The sequence below is a fragment of the Solea senegalensis genome, linkage group LG17 (assembly GCF_019176455.1).
Source record: "Solea senegalensis isolate Sse05_10M linkage group LG17, IFAPA_SoseM_1, whole genome shotgun sequence".
NCBI lineage: Eukaryota > Metazoa > Chordata > Actinopteri > Pleuronectiformes > Soleidae > Solea > Solea senegalensis.
In genome coordinates this window covers 13937600-13956807 of record NC_058037.1, presented here as the reverse complement: position 1 = coordinate 13956807, position 19208 = coordinate 13937600, and the positions used below count along the sequence as shown (strand labels likewise).

The 19208-nt window shown below is 42.5% G+C and overlaps 1 protein-coding gene across 5 annotated transcripts in view; it reads right to left on the bottom strand.

The window, feature by feature from the left end:
* si:dkey-174m14.3 (uncharacterized protein LOC563117 homolog) overlaps positions 1-18788 on the bottom strand; it is a 30189-nt gene extending 11401 nt beyond the window's left edge. Inside the window, exons 1-2 of one of the 5 annotated variants that reach the window (XM_044049048.1) lie at positions 18784-18788; positions 13417-13454 (exon numbers count right to left, since the gene is read on the bottom strand). In XM_044049048.1, coding sequence (XP_043904983.1) covers positions 13417-13439 — 23 coding nt within the window. In that variant the 5' untranslated portion in view covers positions 13440-13454; positions 18784-18788. The other 4 variants (XM_044049045.1, XM_044049046.1, XM_044049047.1 and 1 more) reach the window with 4 other exon arrangements.
* Between the last annotated feature and the right edge of the window lie 420 nt (positions 18789-19208).

Sequence of the window (19208 nt, the reverse complement as noted above, 5' to 3'; positions counted from 1 at the left end):
AAAGAGAGAGCGCGTCATTTAATCTCAAAGTGACTTACGAGTAAAAATAAAGGGGAAATAAAATAAGGGAACATTCTGGTCACATGTGAAATGTGCCACTATAAAAGTTTAAATAAATACGATTTTTAACTGAAGCAAACTTGTTAAGAGACATTGCATCCAGAATTTAGTCGAAAACTCTTTTTTCAAGGTCACACTGTAGAATTAGTGACATCTACTGGCAAGACTGCAGATTGCAACAAAGGGGACACTCCTACTATCTTCCCTCCCTTTCCCAAATGGGTCATTTAAACTATGGTGGCCTTTGCATACCGGAGATTAATGTAGTGTCTTTTTCTTTTCCATATTAAACATGCGCTCCGAAAACCAGAAATCCATGCTGGTTTATATTGTTCATAAAGCAAGACCCTAGCCATAAGTACATATAAAAGAGTATATTCAATATCTGCCAATAAACCCTCCTAAATGTTACACATTGGGCCTTTAATGGAGGTAATAACGTCATTAACCTCTACACCAATGGCTATCATATACATAATTACAGCATTGTTGTAATCAAAGACAGCCCTACGAAAAATAAGACAAACATTCTTAAATTGATTAAAATGTTCTGGTTTTAAGACAAAAAAAGTGGGGTGACCAGATTTGACTCAAACCCTAAATCTAGTTATTTTAAGACTTTTATTTATTATTTTTATTCTGTCATGTAACAAGTGTCTCAGCCGTCAGAAGATTACAAACCTCAAACTTCAGACAAAGTTAGCTATTTCTACTTAAAATAAAATTATTACTCGCCAGGAAAAAAAATCGGAACAATTTCCCAGAAATTAGGCTTTTTCTTTTACCTTCTTGAAAATCCATATTTGCCGTGCAGACAGCACTGTCATTTTAGATAACGTGTCCTTTGAGTTATTTTTCACTCAGCCAATTAAAGTATTTATGACTGTTTATGCAGGAAGGCTCTGTTCTCTGTCTACTCTCAGTCAACAACGCAAAAATAATAACACAATAACAAGATCAATCGTTTCATTTTTTTTTACGCTGCACCTGGATCGTTGTTTATTCTCGAGGCATTTACCAGAGTTTACACGGAGAGCTGCAGCGTCTACAAGTCAGTGAGTGAGCGGGAAAACACCGGAATGATTAAATGAATGTCTCAGCTGACTGGCTGGCATTTCCAGCGCCCGCGTTACCCAGCAGCCCCCACTTCCTCACCTCCCGCTCCTCCCTTTGAGTGGCGGGCATTAGCAGGGGAATACAGGTGTTTGTTGTTTTGACAGAGGGCGAGTTTTTACGTGAAGTAGCTCTAGGGACGTGAAAATCCTCCATTAGTGACCTGCTCTGCGAAACAGGAGCTGAGTCAGATGAAATGATCGGCGGCGATGAGGCAGCGTGACTTCCCGGGGCAACAAAGAGAGGCGGGATGAGGCTGAGAGACTGAGAGGGGACGGCTCGTGGGCGGACGGACAGACGGACGGACAAACAGATAAATAACATCACGGATGGATGGAGAGATGGCGTCTGGCGGTTTTACTCTTACCTCTTTTTTGGGTGTTTGCCGCCATTTCGGGGGACTTTTAAGGCAGTTTTGCCAATGTATATCTTTTTCATGGTTTGCCTGTGTTCCTTCCCTCTCATGTGTTTATAGGAGTTGACCACGAGGTGCCGGGCATGCGAGTTAGTTTCCCCCCCCCGAAGGAGAGCGGCTAAGCCTGGCCTGCAGCGACACTGAGGGCTCTACCTGGGTTGACCCTGCCAAACAAAGCAAAACAGACAGGTGGGGCTGTTAACCGCGTGGATCCTGTGTGAAGGATGAAGTCGATATTAAAAACTCAGCTCTGATGTTTGCCAATAATTCCCCCGCACTCTTGTCTTTGGCAGGGGGGAGGAAATGCTGAGACGGCAGCAAACTCGACACTAAAATGCAGATTAACAATCCATTGTAAAGATTTAGCAGCTTTTTAATGGGTGAAATTCATAATGAAACACTTTTTGCTGGTGTACTTTGGGGCTCTTTGTTATGCACTTTATCCTCCACAAAGTCTCACTTAAGATGGAATGGAAGCAAAGACAAAGTTATTAAGAGTTTATGGTAAATGCCAAGTTTCGGATGTTCTTGTCTCTTAAGCAGCAGAGTTCAGCAATTATTTGAAGATGTATTTGCAACTTTGGAGAGCAAGGGAGTCTTTTTTGGAACAGTAGGTCTGTTTACGCGTGCCAAATTTCTTCTTTTGGACAACATTTGTTTCCGATTGTGGTGTACGTACACACCTGCATCAAGCGCTCAGTCAGAACGGACTACTTTGGCATGAGTTGTCTAATTCTCCAGAAGTAGAAGCAGAAGAAGAAGAATCTTCACTTCTGCTTCTGTAGCAAACAAACGCTCTGTCTCATTTTCTTCCTCTTCTGCGTGTGTGTGACTTTCGTGTGAACAAGGAAGTCCTGATTGGAGCAACTTTGGATATTTAAACACCAACCTCGAAGGACGAACGACACACACCAGCCCTCAAGATTTCAGATTGTTTTTTTTTTCCCGATGACTTGGGTCCATGTAAACATACAGTTGCTACTGTTAATAAAAAGACTCCCTTGTGTTGTTTTGATGCTGTAACTTAAGTTGGTTTCCACTTCATGGTGTGGCCCTTTGGTCACCTTGTGTGACTGATCGGCTACTGGTTTTAGACGAGTGTGTGATGAGCTGCAGGTCTCATGCTTTAAAACCTTTAACAGTGTTTGCTTAATGTGTTGCTAGTCATTTCCGGGGAGAAAAACAAAAAAAAACCCTTCTCTGTTTCTGTCTATAGGAGTATACATTTTGACTGTATATCCTTTCAAACAACATGTTTCCATAAATCAGGTTATTCCCCATGTTTTCAATAATAACGCCCCTAAAAAACAACAACGACTTAATTTGTTTTAAGTCAATTATTTTCAAGACTAAACTTAAATGAGCAATCATAGGGAAAGCAGTCAAACATTAAGAGTTTCAACAACTCCACAACCAGACATTTTCAAATCAAAAAGAGCACAGAGAAAAATACAGAAATGACCGACGGTATATTCTGAATAAATTTGACTTTGATGTGCCGTGGCCGCTCATCACAGATCGTGTACAGCCTTGAAACAGAAATCCTTTTCAGGGTTTGTATTTATGTTGTTGTTTGACAAAAACCTGTACTGTATCAAACGTCCGCAGCCAACACATCATCACCTGCCCTCAATCTCACACCTGTGCGGCAGATGCCAGCACACACAGACAAATGATGCCGGTTATACGATGAGACGAGACATCAGAATCTCATCCAAGCACTGGACTGTCCGCTCGTGACCTTCTCCATCAAGGACACGATGTTCTATCAAGCCATGGAAATCACTTCCACCTCAGCTTACTAAAACACACGATTAAGATTAAGCTCAAACAAACTAAACAAAAACAAATGTAATCATGTGAAAATCAGAAGGAATAGAAATATGACATAAGACATATGCACATGCGTATTATACAGCTGCTGTATGTGATTATTTTGATATAATATTCGATATTTTTGTTGATTTTATGTGGACCCCGTAGCTCATGGGTATCCTAATAAACAATAAACAATAAACTGACAGACAAGCGACAAAGACTGGGACAGTGCAATCATCATGGATCGGATGATTACCACTGTGCACATACATAAACCGGACATAAGGAAAAACACGTAGAATCAATGACACCTCGCTGTTTTGGAGGTGATTTATGCTGTTGGGTGAGGAGACGTGTCCTCGTCCAGATGGTGACAGCTCACCGCTGCCACTGGAGCCTTCACTCCAGCTGCTTCCCTCTGAGTCATAGCACATCAGCTTTGGATACGTGTGAGTGTGTGCGTAAGCATGTCTTTGTATAAGGCTTCTTTTTTAGGCTACATGCAGTTCAATACTTGTTTTTATGGACGTTTGCTTCTGCGTGAGTGCACTGTACACCTGTGTGTGTGTTACTGCTGCAGCATCAGCTCTGCCCATTCTGTCCTTGTCTCTTTTGCTGGGATTTAAAAAAACAACAACAACAACACAATCCATCACATAAGTCAAAAAAAGGACAGTTGTTAGCGACACATCTCAGGTGTCTCCTGTCAAATGGCGAAAAAGAAAAAAAGAGGAAGAAACGCTCTCTCCCTTGCTCATTCACTTGCTTCTCCTTCCTTCCCTTCCCTGATCCTCACACTGCAGCAAAACCATAGCTGGGGCTTTTTCAGATGGCGCTGCCTGCCACCCACTCGTGCCACACTGACATTTGAGAGGAACTTAGAGCATTAAAAAGGAGAGGAAGGGGAGGTGGTAGAAGAGCAGGAGGAGGACATTGAAGTTAAGAAATGAAAGAAGGAGAAAAATAAAGACTGCTAGCGAGAGGAGATGAATTGTAGCCAGTTAGGAAAGAATGAGAAGCTATAGCCAAATACTAGTGAAATGCCCCTGTGTGTTCCTTCTACCTGTTTTTCCCTTTTCCTGCCTTCCTGAGCATGTCTACTTTGCAGATAGATCGGCTCTCAGGAAAAGCCCTTATCGCAGGCCTGAACCTCAGCGTCAGAGCGGGGGGAACCCGAGTGGCTGACTCATCCAGCAGCACCAACAGCAGCACTAACAGCAGCAACAGCAGCAAGTAAAAAAAACCCGCAGATAATCTGACCAGTGCCTTCAGATTAATAAAACAGCAATTCTGCAGCAGTCACTCAGCCCAATGACAAGTACAGTATGACTCAACCACCTCACAGGGAAAATAATCAGCTCAGAATGACTCTGTATGTGGCTGTACTTCCCTCTTTAAGACCTTTCTCTGGAATAAACATTGACCTTGTCAGGACTGGGAGTCCTCATGGTGACAAAATCATGGTCCGAATGAGGGAAAGCCTCATTTATGTGGAATAGGGGCTTATATTTGAATCGTGGTTAATCTGAGGTTAGGGTGAAGCAAATGGACAGACGCCAATGGTGTCCTGAGAGGAATATCTGGGCAAATCTGTGTGTGGGGGTTTGGCAGGCATCTAAATAGTGACACATTAAGTACCAACTTCATTAGCAGCAGCAGAAGCAGCAGCGGTCGTACTCCTGATTGCAATCTGCACATGTGCGATGACGACAACCGTCCCAAAAGGATTTTACCATGAGCAGAATAATTATGGGGGCTAACTTTTATCAAGCCCAAAACGCAAACAGAAATGAACACAGCAGATTGAAACCACAAGCTACAACACACAATTAAATATTTTACTAGACAAGCATGTTATTACTTCATAGAATAGATTTTGACAGGCTTTTCTTGCCAAGACTTAAGTCCTATTCGGACGGGATTAGTTTTACATGGAGAGATGGTGTAAAGTAATTATTACCAGAACCTCTCAGTCATTTTAATCTCGTCCAAATGTGCCACATCAGTAATCATTATCGGACGATGTCAATAAAGATTACAACCACATTTTCTTTGGGTAAAAAGGTCCGGAGAAATTACCCCAGCTAATACTAATCCAATAGACCAGCAGTAAATATGTGCGTAAATATCCCTTCATATCGTAGTTTTCCACGGATTATCAAGCATGGAGGCACTTGAATAAGCATTCCGTTTTTCACTATAGGCAGTTGGAAAAGTCTGTGGTGGTTTTGGCAAACTTTTATCTACAACCATTCGATAAATCTCTTCCCAAATGGTCTGGTTAAGCACCATGGTCTCAAACTGCCTCGGAAACCCAACATTTCCTTTAAAGTGTTTCCTCCATGACCCAATTTTTCTAATTTCTTATCCCGTGAAACTTGGCCATTAATATTACAGCAAATTACATAGTTACTGTGGTGAAATTACTCTACTGCACATACTCATGTAAAACTAATACTGTCCAAATAGTGCTTTAGACGTGAAGACGTCATGTCTCTCTCTTAAATGTTAGGCTACCATTAGCTGAGCTCCAACCACAACACGCAGTTGTGGTTTACAGACAGCTAGGGTCCAAAATGACACCACAACAATATGTTGTTCTAGAGTATAAATGAAAAAATAGTTCAGATTTTGTTAAGCTTTTGTTGTGGGGGCTTTTGTAAGAAGACTTCATCTCTCTCTCTCCCTCGCTCTCAAATATCAAGCTACAATCAAACAATCATTAGCTTAGCTTAGCAAGAATATGGCAGCTGAGCTCCAAACACAACATTTACACAGTTGTGGTCTGCAGACAGTGTCCACAACAAGTTATAAGCACATTTACACAGCAACACAGTGTGAGAATAGAAAATAAAGAAGACTTCATGTCTGTCTCTTAAAAATGAAGCTAACATTTAGCTTAGTGTAGAATAAATAATTACTTGGCTAGCTTGGTTCTTTGCAAAGGTCACACAATCCATAACTGAAGCTCAATATTTAGTAGTATTATTAGTGTTTTATTAAGACTATATTAATAGTGTTAATATTTAACTATATCTTGGGCCAGGTGTAATACATCTTTTCAGATATGTTAGCTTTAGCCAGGAAACACTAATAACCAAACCATTTTGAAACTCAAAAGGTTTAGTTTTCCTTTTCATTCCTGTGCATTACGAATTAATCTTTCTGAGTTATTGAGCTTATTATTGCTTTTCAATTTTCCCGTACACTTGGCAAACGCCAATACTCTTTCCTTTTGCTTAGACATCTCAATCAAAGTTCATGGTGTTTTGACTGAAATATCATTTCCAAATGACACATAAATATTGTGGCATTAGCACTGTTGTTCTTGTGTTTTCCATTGTTCTGCAACAACCACGGGGAGATATGGGCCAGAGAAGAAGCACGTGCAGATTTTAAAAAGGGGTTCAGCTCATTAAAAATAGAACTGACACAAACATACTCGCTCACAAACAGCACACACACCACCACAACATATTGTTTACAAGTGGAGCTCGGGTGGACAGGTAGTGATTAGACACAACAAAGGAACCACCTCTGCAAATCTGCTGGGCCTGCAGTGTGCTGCTCCATCTTTGTGTGTGTGTGTGTGTGTCCCTATTTCATAATGAAATACTCTTGTTCACAACAGTGAACCCACCAGCCAAGAGAGGACATTTTGGAGATCCACATGCTGTTGGTGCTGTAACTAATAATACCAGTATGTGTGAAACTGTATTTTTAATGTCATCGTAATTTCAGCCAAAATGTGAGAAGTGCAGGTGTTGAAGTTTGTAGTCAGCAGTGGCTCTGCATTCTGGAGCAAGGGTTCATTAACACACCCCACGACAACTGCACGGTTGTACATTTTTTAATGTATTTTTTCCCACTACATACTGTAATCGCCACTTTGTCTCTGTGGAAGTCAGCCCCCTCCTTAACCCTCTGCAGCAGCACTGGTTTTGATATTACCGCTAATGACAGTGTCTAGGATTTGAACCTGACATTGCCACCACTGTGGTGCCTTGCAATCATAAACAAACCCACAACAACAACAACAACAAGCCTTCTTTTCACAACAAGACCTTCTCTCTGAACTTTTCAGTCTTCACTTTGGGTGTCAGACTGTTTTTTCTCAGCCTTTTAATCTTTCCTCTGGGCGTGGGGTCTTCAAAGTACTTGTTGCTTATGGATCAAACACACAACTTCGAGTATTCTGAATGATCCTGTTACTCCAGTGCCTTTCCACTTGACTACCATGTCCATGATGTTGTGGTTTCAATTTCAAGTTAGAGGACTGACTGCATGGAGTTTGCATGTTCTCCACGTGTGTGCATGGGTTTTTCTCCAGTTTTGGGGATTAGGTAAATTGGATTGAACGTGAGAGTGGATGGTTGTTTGGCCCTGTGATGGACTTGCGACCTGTCCAGGGTGTACCCCGCCTTTTGTCAGCTGGGATTGTAAAGCAATTCTCTGTTATAAATATTGGACGTTTTGAGGATGTGGGTTCAATCCTTGTTTTCTTTTCTTTGGGAAGTTTTTAAGGTCAAACACCCAAATGCTTTAAGAGATGCTCATAGAATGCAACACCACATGATGTGTCAAGAAACATGCTTGAATATTGAAAAAGATAACTTTTAAAATTTGTTTGGAATGAGTCAAGAAAGCTACAGTTGTAAGTAACCTCCCATTTTTATTTGGGAATCCACTTTTGTTTATTAAACTTTTATGCCTGTTATTAAATGAATCTCCAGTAAAAAGTATGCTGTGAAAATAAAGGTTTTAAAAGTCCAAACACAGTGAGGACAAAGTGGTCCATACTTGGAGGAGTATTTGAGGTTTAAGACTTGGTTTCTAGGGTTAGAATTGGCCTTTAGGGTCAGATTGATGTGAGACATGTAATTGCGATGGTTGAGGTTTTGGTAAAGGACTAGAACTTGTCAATGATTGACCTCAGGACTATAGATAGACAAGAATGTGTGTTTGCTTCATGCTTTTTTTATACACACTGATGTACTTACTGGTCCTTCCATGACTCTCAAGAGGCATTCTAAAAAGCCTCAACTCAGAGATGCATGAATGGAGGTTTTCCAAAAAAAACAACTATACAGGGAAAATATAGAGAGCAATATCCAGTAGCACTAACAGCTTTCCCGTACACAGCCATTAATGCACTGGCATATATATATATATATGTATATATATACTATATATATATATATATATATAAAAGATATGTAATCAGTAACATCCAGCTTGGGATCCAGCTAAGTCCTAACTAAAGTTTAGCAGGCGGAACTTTTGCTCGCGCTGTAAGCTGGACTCATTTAAGTGACGTACCACAACAAAACATACACTGGTGACAAGGTTTGGATAATAGAGAAGTTTCTGAGGGGCAAAAAGAAAACTGTGCAACTAACAACATGCTACAAGATAGACAAGAAGCAGCGTTACCGCTCTCAAAAACGCTTTGTCACAATAAGCTCTGTGTGTGTCAACTATGGTTTATATTATTCATATAATGGTAAGCTAAATGAAGGTAAGAGAAAGAGCTTGTATTTAATCATTTGGTTCAACAAATTACATTTGTTTTCCTTTTTTATGGCATTTTCAATCTTTTCAAACCACCTCTCTTCAGCCAACTTTAAGTTTAATTACTCACATATTCTTATGACCAGACCCGGTGTACAATATTAACAGCCATATGTTACGATAAGACAGAAACTCAACGTCTTTTAAGGTTCTCTCCCTAGATACGAAGGCGAACAGGCATCTGGACCTCATGGCTTACTAACTTTATGTATCAGACCTGGCACGCTGCTCGCCAGAATCTGCGATGACGCCTTACTGTTCAGATGTCAGGCATTGTCTCAGTTCTCCTCGGATCTGAGCTGTCTTCGACAAAACCTTAAAAACTTCAGAGGTTCCATCACAGGTGATCATCAAAAATATCCAAAACACTGTTTTCTGGCTGCAGACACTATTGACACTATACTGCCCCCACCACTCGCGGTGGATTTGCTCTATTTTGGTTAAATGAACGCAAACTACAGACGTCCCCTGTCTTTCGTGGTATAAGTGGGTCTTCTTTTAAACTTTTATGACAACATTTCCCTGAGATAGGAAAACCATTTCCTGCCAGCAGTGAAAGAAGCACATCATGTACCCGATAAAAACACAAAAAAGCTCTTACTCGACACATCCTGTACTGTAGATTGCTATGTAAAAGTCCAAGTTGAGTCCTTAACTGTGCAATGAAGCCTTTCAGGTATCAACTACACATGGCTCAGTCGCGAATTATCAGGAGGAATAAATCTGACCTGCGTGAATGAATCCGACCACAGCTGCTGAGGAGGGCAAAGGTGAAGGAAAAATAATGGGGTCAAGATTATACACATTTAATGAACCTCCGAGGAGCTATCAGTGCTTCAGAAGACAGAGAGGGAGACGGGGCAAACCGCAGAGCATTAGTTGCACCAACACTGTCCACTCGGGCAAATTAAAACGAACGTCTGCCCTCTTCAGACTCACCACTTTTCCCACATCACTCTCATCCTAGTACATGTCCGCTGTTGCTCCACTCCGTCTCTCTCTCTCTCTCCACTTCATCGAAAATAAATGTCACTGAATGGACTCCTACCTCAACGGGGAGGATACAGTGGTTGAATGTCTGGTTTGAGTAGATCAGCTTTCTCAACCAGTCACAGAGACTAACACTAATTCTAAACTGTTCTGCATCACGTTTCGTTCAAGTCGGAGTTAAAAAAGAGTGTTTGCTCGATAAGGCATGTCCACAGACTTAATGAAGCCCTCTCCACGACATCACATTGTGTTTCCCTGAAGTCTGCTTGCAGTCGCCCTGCAAAAATCACAGGGACAAAATCCTAACACGTCCCGAGAGAGAGAGAGAGAGAACAATTTGTTGTTTTTAACACTTTGGCTTTTTCGTATCGATTAAGTCAGCAAGCTAGAACGTGATACTTTGTGAACTTTAATACTCTGAGACACGGACAAACAAGTTGTTTACCCATTTGCAGCTCTTAATTGCCCGGCTACGATACGCTAAGCGTCTCTTGGCTGCAACTTCATTTAGCAGACGCTGATTGTCTCGGCTTACTCTGTGCGTTCACCAAATCTGTTCTAACATTTCACATACAGCGAGATTTCATGACTGAACATGTTATAAAAAAAAAAACGGCCCAGATCTTTAGATGTTAGACTCTGCCACCATTAAAACACCAGAGAAAGATCTTCTGGTGAAACTGAGTTCATCACAACTCAACCAAAGTTTTTTCCACTACCCAGTTCCAGCACGGCTCAACTCAGCATGGTTTTTTTTTGGTTGTTTTTCCATTAGTGATAGTACCTGGTACTTTCTTTAGTACCTTCCAAGCAAGCTGAGCCGATACTAAAATGTGAGTCATGAGCGCGACGTCCGACACAAGAATCGAACCGAAAAATGCCGAACTGTAGATCAGTTAAAAAAGACTTAAAAATCCTGAATACATGCGTTAATCTCCAACATGTGGTGACAGGAAATGTCGAAAATATCAGCGTAAAAATTGGTCACGGCAGTTTCTCAGTAATGGAAAACAAAGCAAAGCGCGTAGAGTCAGGTCGTGCCGTGCCATAACTGTAGAGTGGAAAAGTGCCATTAGTGACCTCCATCATTAAGCACTGAAGCAGCATAAAGACATAAACAGTGTACACTATAAGTTTAGGACTACAAGTTCCAGCTAAACTTTCAATAATGATGTCTAATACAAATATATGAAAAGTTAAACAGAGTATTAGTAAATTATAATATTGGGATTGCTTCAACTGAAAATCCACAGTTAACATTGGTCATTAACCTGCGTCATTAATTATGTTATTACTGGACTAATATTTCACTGTCAAAAATAAAAGAAGCTAAATGAAAAACACACAACAGACCGTGTTATTCATTTTCCTGGAAAAATTCCATTGACTGTGTGTTTGATGATTTCCAAACAGCAAACTTTTACCTTTCACCATCCCATCTTTCTGAGAGCGACATAATCATTTTGGGGACTGTTAATCCAAGGAGCAGCTGCCACCCTTTTGTTGTTGTTTTGTTCAACATGGTGCCTCTCTCATTTCTACATTTCCAACAGCTTTAAATGAAATTGCTTTATCACATGAGCAGAAGGTCATCCTGAGCATCCTGACTTTAAAAGACTCTTTAAAAACTTTGAAACGTGTTTATCCAAGCAGCGAGGACTGTGCGGCTCTGAGACTCCGTCGAGTCTTAGGGTAAAGATTTTACATCTCTGTCTCTGATGCAGGGGCACCGTCCAAGAGAGGGAATGAAACGTAAAAGAGGGAGACAGAGACGGAGGGAGGGAGGGAGGGAGGGAGTGCGCAAGAGATTTCAGGACATTTCATCATTTAGACTAGAAAGACCATGTTGGAGACGAGCTGTGGGTGGAGGTGGGAGTGGGAGTGGGTGGGCTCTAAGTAAGGGTGAGGACCAGCTTCCTGGTTTAACCTCATCACAGTTTCCTCGGAGGCCACAGGTGACCTTGTTTCCTCTTAAACAAAGAACACAGGACTATACCCAATTCAATTAAAGCCGCGACACAGAGGTGAGAACGGTTCATGCCTCGCGTCGACAACCGAACCCCCGTCAGATTAATTACCTCCTTCATCGGCTATTTAAACAGCTTTTTAAACTGTTAATCTGCCTGAAATCATAATGCCATCAGTAATCAAGCCACAAAAGACAAGGCTCCAGATCTATTTCCATCTGAGCCGGATTAACACGGGTTCATTAGCAGCACTGTTAATTTAAACGTGTCTATATACTGTAGGACAATGAGGTAAGAACTAAGCTGCTAAGGAAAAAAAACAAAAAAAAACAAACAACAACAAGCTCTCCTCCTGCCCCTCGTCATGTTCCTCTCGCTGCCTCAATTCCCGTCTAATTCAACTTTAATCAGGAAAGTGGGTGAGCACTCGCAGGTTTGTAATGAGCTCATTTAAAAGATGTGTTCGTGCAGGCATGTGAAGGCATCACGTGTGTTATTACCTGTTTTTTTTTTTATGTGTTTAATGTAATTAAAAGACATTTAATGACAAAGAAAGAATCACATATAACAGCACTTTAATGTAGAGTTATTGATGAATTATTGCTTGTAAAAAAAAAGCATTCCGACAGGTGATGCAGAATCATGTATATGTATTACAAGTGAAGAATATTTGACGTATTTGCAACCTATATTCATTCAGGACTATAATTTAAAGAGAGGTTTGTCCTTTTAGAGAGGAAAAGCTTTTACAGTAACGCCACATACACTGCAGTGGATTTCAAGCCAGGAGATTTCCTGCGTGCAAACCCCTAAAACACCATCATCCCCCCTTTTCTCTCTTGTTTCTTTCCTGTTTTAATCTTTGACAAACTATCAGAGGAGCACACGGTTCCCCTCAGCACTGCATTAGTACACAGTGAGCATGAACTGCAGCCACATCACATACAGATGAGCACATCCACTCACACACACACACACACACAGAGAGAAGCACAGGCAACAATCACGCCTGCGTTTGTGATCCCAAAATCAAAATAATGCAAATACCTTTCCCGCACGCACAGCTTCATCCCGCAGACCGAGAGATAAAATCCTCAGTGGGGAGACGGGAGAAAACACCCTCTCTTCCTGTGTGCTGTCTGGATTGGCTTACCCCAGCTTTTCAGAGAGAAACCCCAGCACATGCACACACCACCAGCACCACCACTGGTGCTGCTGCCTCCTCCTCCTCCAACACAACCACGCCACTCCAGCAGCAGCAGCAGCAGCAGCAGCAGCAGCAGCAGCAGCAGGAGCCAGGAGGCAGTGATACAGAGACTGTGCAAGAGTAGAAAGGCAGAGAGGAAGAGTGGGAGGACAGGAGCTTAAAGGAAGAAGACAGGGAGACTGCGGGGGTGTGGTGATGGAGAGCTGGAAAAGACATTTGCAGAACGAGAGAGGAAGAGGAAGGTGGTGGTGTATGGGTGGGGGGGGGAGGCTTACCTGATAGCGTCTGTGTTGTTCATCTCCTCATCAGACACCTAAAGGAAAAGACAGCATGTTAATGGAAGGGACTCGTCAAACTGGCCCAGGAGCTGCCAAGAAGAAGAGAATCCAAAAATGAAGGAAGAGAAATTAAATATACATATTCAGCAGGCTCACTCTCTCTATTTCCCCTTCTGTTTTTGTTTGTGATTCTTTTCCCCTCACTCACTCCTCTCCCTGTCCTCCCCCCTCCTCCCTTGCACTCGTGTCCGTGAGTGAGCCCATGCAACGCTCATCAGACTGCGCCCAGGCTGTCTACATGTACGCTTACTCGAGGTGAGAAGAGAACAATCATATCATGCCAAGAGTGTGTGAGGAGAGAATGAGAGGGGGAGAGAGAGAGAGAGGGGTGAAAGAAGGAGTGAGGGAGGGAGGAAACCTCCATTGCAGCCAGACTGCAGATATACACGGCGAGCCCCCCCATGAGGGACACTCGCAGCAACTCAATATCCCTGTCGAGGTGCTGTATCGGAGAAAGGGAGTGAAGAGAGAGTGGGGGGGAGAGGAAGAGGAGGAGGAGGGATGGTGGAGATGAGGAAAAGGGGCGGGGGGGTGGGGTAGACGAGGGGGGAGGTGAGGAGGGGGAACAGGTGGTTCAATCTGTTGAGTCTTACATCTCAGGCTATTTGGAAGAAACGTTTCACACAAGAGCTGCTGCTGCTGCTGAGTACAATGAATTATGTATCATCCTGTGAGTTTATTGTCTTCATTCATATTTAGGGTGACGACGTGAGTGTGCTGTGGCATCCAGGCCGAGAAGCAATCCATACTCCACTTTTATCCCCTTTAACACTGACGACCTATAGACTTATCTTTTAGCATTATACGCCAAAGGAAAAAGTTGTATAACTAACCTTCTTGTCCACTATTCTACAAATCTCCTCCTCAGGTCATTGAGTCATCACTTGTTAGCCATTCCATGCACCTAATCGCAACAAGAGCTGTTCCAGGCTGTTCCAGGCTGTTCCAGGCCATCTTTGGGACACTCTCTGCCCAAACGTATGGTCCCTTGACTCATGCCAGACTTTCACAAAACAGCGAAAATGTCCATACTTTAAAATGCATTTGGGTTAGTTTCACTTGTCTATTTCTTAATATGTCATTGTATTTCAATGTATGTACTTATTTTTGACGCCTATAGGGAATAGGATGCGGTCTTCAGCAATAGAACATTTACAGGATGCACAACACTTATGCTGTGTATTGACCCTCAGTACTTTTGTGGTAGCACAACCCTGTTTAACTGTGTCAAAGGTTACACGTTCACCACACTCTGTCAGGGATTATTATGAGTCTCCCACTGCTTACAACGAAGCGCCCCATTGCAGATTAGAGCCCCGTGTGTTCATGGAAGGAACTGCATTGTATACTGTTAGACCAAGAGCTAACAATGCTCGTGATTGGCTGACTCAAGAGTCGTAGAAACCACGTTTATTATAGGAAATACGAAATAACGAGAACTGAAAGTTTAAAAAACCCTGATAACTAGCTGAAACTGAAATTGTGTGTTTATAAAACAAAAATTGTGCTTAGTATTTCATACATAATCCTTTTGGGTTGGGTTATTAACTGTATTTATTTTTTTCCTCACCCAATTTTGATATTTTACTACTTATTATTATCACCTTTTTGAATATTGAACCCGGCAAATATTCAAAACTAACACTAAAACTAATGAAAAACTAAACTAAAACTTAGCATTTCCAAAAAATAAAAAACTAGCAAACCTGCTCTAAAAACAAATTAAAATGAACACATTTTACAAACAAAAAATGAAAATGAAATGAAAAGAATACATTTATATTTATAATAAGTATAAATATGAGAAAATCCAAACTAAATAATGTTATTGTAATTTCTTTGTTAAAATGGATTTAATAAAAATTGGCATTGAAAAAAATATATAATTTGGGAATCGGTATAAAAGTCCAGATATTTATATTTTTATAGTATCAAATATTTTTTATTACATACCAAGCCCTAATGGACACCATTGTGGTTGACAGCTAGCATCGCCTGGTTGCAGGTGATGTCTGTGAACTTAAACGTGGTTTTAAAACCTCTTAAAATCCCAATTCTTAAAGGAATACTAAATACTAATACAAAAATACTAATCCTATTCTAGTAATACAAAGCTAAATGCAAATTGGTGACGTAACTGGGAAACTATACGTCCATGTTTACATACAGGAGTGATTGATAAAGATTATGTGAAAGGGAATTTAAAAAGAGTTTGTGTCTTGGGCGCTTGCACAGCAGAAGGTCATGTGCCTGTGAAGAATGTTTTGTTACTGCAAGGACTCTTCTGAGGACATGAAACTTACACACACAGACTCTCACACACTACACTGCGATGAACACCAACAGGCTCACATGCCTGGCTCCCAGCACCCACACCACCCACCTATTTTTCAAGCAGTTGCTAAGGTGACGGCAAAGGCTGAATTTTAATCAGACAATAAATTAAGGGAATGTGATCTTCTTCCTTTATTATTAAAACGGAAGCGGTTTCCCGACTTCAGAGACGCGTCGGGCTTGTTTTGTCAGGTATTTTTCCACACAGGGAGAGAGAAAGAGAGAGCGAGAGAGACTGTGAATCAAGACTCGGCGAGGAACAGTTGGTCTAGAGACGCTTCATAATGTCCAGGGAACTACAAACGGAGATGAGCGCCGCGTGTTGCTGAGGCGGCAAACACATTCATTCGCGGGAGCAGTCGCCGCTAATTGAGTGTTCAATCATGTGACTTGCACACACTGCTTACGGCCTGAAAGGTCTGGAGGGGAACCACAGCTTTTGCTTTTCCATGATGAAAACAACCTTCAAGTGAGTTATTTGCATCCGCAGCCATTTTAACAACGTTGTGTCTCAAGTGGAGGAGATGATGAACGCCGCACAATAAAAGCGAGTGAGTGGGCTGACTCAGTAAATGACATGTATTGTTTGGGGTCATGTTGTGTGAGTGGAGAAGCTGCTGATGGGTAGAAAGCTAATGAGCACATGCACACATGGACAAAAAATAAATAAATCAAAAATCCACTCACTGCTGGTCAGCATGGAGCCGAGCTCCGGCTCTGACTCACACACTTTTTTTGTCGACGTGAACTTGTGGCTCGGCAGCGTGTCTGTGTGTGTCTGTGTGAATCAGAGGGGTCACTTCACGCGCCTCATGGAGGTGGATTTACGTTTAAAACAACAACAACAGATGGTTTGTTTTCGTCTTAAGGGAGAAACCGTAGAGTATAAGTGGTTTTCTGAAGGAAAAGGGCACTTTTTCATTCCAGGAAATAATAAATAAGTGTAATAAAGTCCAACTTTGTAATAATTAGGGACATCTAAATGTGAGACAAACAGAGGATTTCTCTGCTAACACTCTTCCAGTGTTGAGCTGCAGCAGAACCACGGCAGTACGAGATGGTGGCCTGATACGACCTAAAGGACATATACAAGCTTTATGGTGTTATATACTGGGATTTGAAAGCAGCAACTGTAAATCTTCTACATTGCTTTTCCTTTAAAGGATCACAGCGGGGAGCTGGAGCCGATCCCAGCTGACATTTGGCACTTTTCCATGATACAGTTTTGGTATCAGTCACATCATTTCCCACGACTATAGTAACCTCCTCAACGTGGTACATGACAGCACAGCTGCACGGAACCGCTGTGGTGTCGCTTTATACGCGACACAAACACACAAACTAGTGACGAACAAAGCACGGAATCATTAGAATTAGTTCTTTACAACTCTGTCTCACACAGTCACTGGACTAAAAACTGCCGGCTTTCAGCAGCGCTGTCGCTAAATACCCCAGACTTCTCTGTTAAATGTTGAGATTTTACACATTTCCTTTGCTAAATGTTGGAGATTAGCGTTAGCATGTTTACAGAGAGTTCACCATTGTTGGGTTTGATTCCTGTGTCGGACGTCGCGCTCATGACGACACTCTCTGACCAATCAGTGGCCGGGAAAGTCTGTCGACGTCACATTTTAGTATTGGCTCAGCTCGCTTGGAATCTTCGTCAGAGCAGGTACCCAAAAAAAAAACACACTGGTACCAGTTGTACCACTGTTATATCTTGTTCTGCTTCTTATTTTTAGTACTAAATAAGTACTTTTAAGTACTAAATAATAATACCAAACCATATACTGTACAGTATTGGTCTTAGGGTACCACCAGCTTTGTCAAATTCTGTGACCGTTGGCCTTTAAACTGGAATGATGTGACTAAAAGTTGGTCTTAATGATCAACAAGCTGTCAGTGAGTTTAAACTCATGCAACACATGTATGTAATGATCAAGCCTGGCCTAATAGACCTTACGCAAAGCCGACAGATATTTCTCTACATGAAAAGTGTAAAAACTTTATCCTGACAAATCTAATGGTGGCCTCAGACCCAAAAACTTAGAAAAAACCTCAGTTCAGCGTCACCCAAAGACTTATTTAATTATTCTGACACCACTGCAGACTGCGAGGGACAGTTTCCGGTCCAATCGTAACATATGTTCAGACTGAGGCCTGGTAAGCGATAGGTTAAACTTTCATCACTCACCATGGTGACGCCCCGCGGCAGAGAGGCAGAGCTGTACGGTTGTCTGGAGAAGTCACGATAAGACTCCGTGAAGGAACTCCTCACGTCAAACCCTTGACAGAACTGTGGAGGAGGCGGGATCACACTTTTCTCATCGACCTCCAGCCGAGGTCTTGTGTCTGCTCGTGTCTCCTGGTCCCGCTGCTGCTCATCGTTGGTCCTCACAGTGTCAATGTCCGTCTCCAGATATGTTTTCTGTGTCAGCTCGGGGGGAGTCCGCTCCTCTTGGGGCTTGTTTTGGGCCATTGGGTTGGTCAGCCTGGGACTCCACTGAGTCACCACTTGGATCGTTCCTTCAGGCTGATTTGGGTTTGTGGTGGAGGAGCTGGAGGGTGAAACCGGCCTCCCAAATGCCCGCAGGCAGTTTGGTTCGAGCACGTTGGACGTCACCTCATCCAGGAACTGTGAAAACTTCAGTTTGGCTTCAATCTTTCCCTCAAACGGGCTCTGTGGACGATGTACACTTTGAACGCTTGTATGAGTCCACGCTGGGCTCCTCCCCTGACACAGTGCACCTCTCTCTGGCCATGCGTGAGGACTTCTATGGCCGTTTCCTCCTCCCTGCCCGGCCCGTGGATGAACTCTGCCATGAAGCCCTCTGGAGGGGCATGATGTAAGCTTCCCCCGCCTTCTCTCCTCCCTGAGTCGAGTTTGAAAAGCTTCCTGGCTCTGTCTCTTGATTGAGCTGTACAGGAGGCAGGTCACTCCCGAGCTCCAGCTGTTCACACTGCCTGTACCTTCACTGCTGCTCCTCCTGCTGCTGCTGCCTGGGCTGCTGGGGGTCGATGGCTGGCTGGGGGCTGATGGCTGGCTAAAGGTAGGGCCTGTCAGCTCCTCCAGCCAGACCTGACGACCGTTAAATGTGGGAAAGAGGGCCCTATCTTTCTGTAATCTTCTTCTCTGGGAGAGGAAGCAGACTGCGCTTCCTGTCCCATCCATTGCTTTGAGTGTTCGTGTGAGTTTGTTCCCACTTTAATTGCTGCAACTAGCGGATGATCCATGGTCCAGTGGACAGCTCTGATTTCGACGAGTTCTACCCCAATCCCGTGTCATTATTGTGCAAGCCTGACCCAGAAGAGATCCAATACTTTTCACTCCAGGCTGAACAGATGGCCTCCTTCAGTGCCAGGATAACCCCCCGCTGTGACAGGCAAGGACGTCC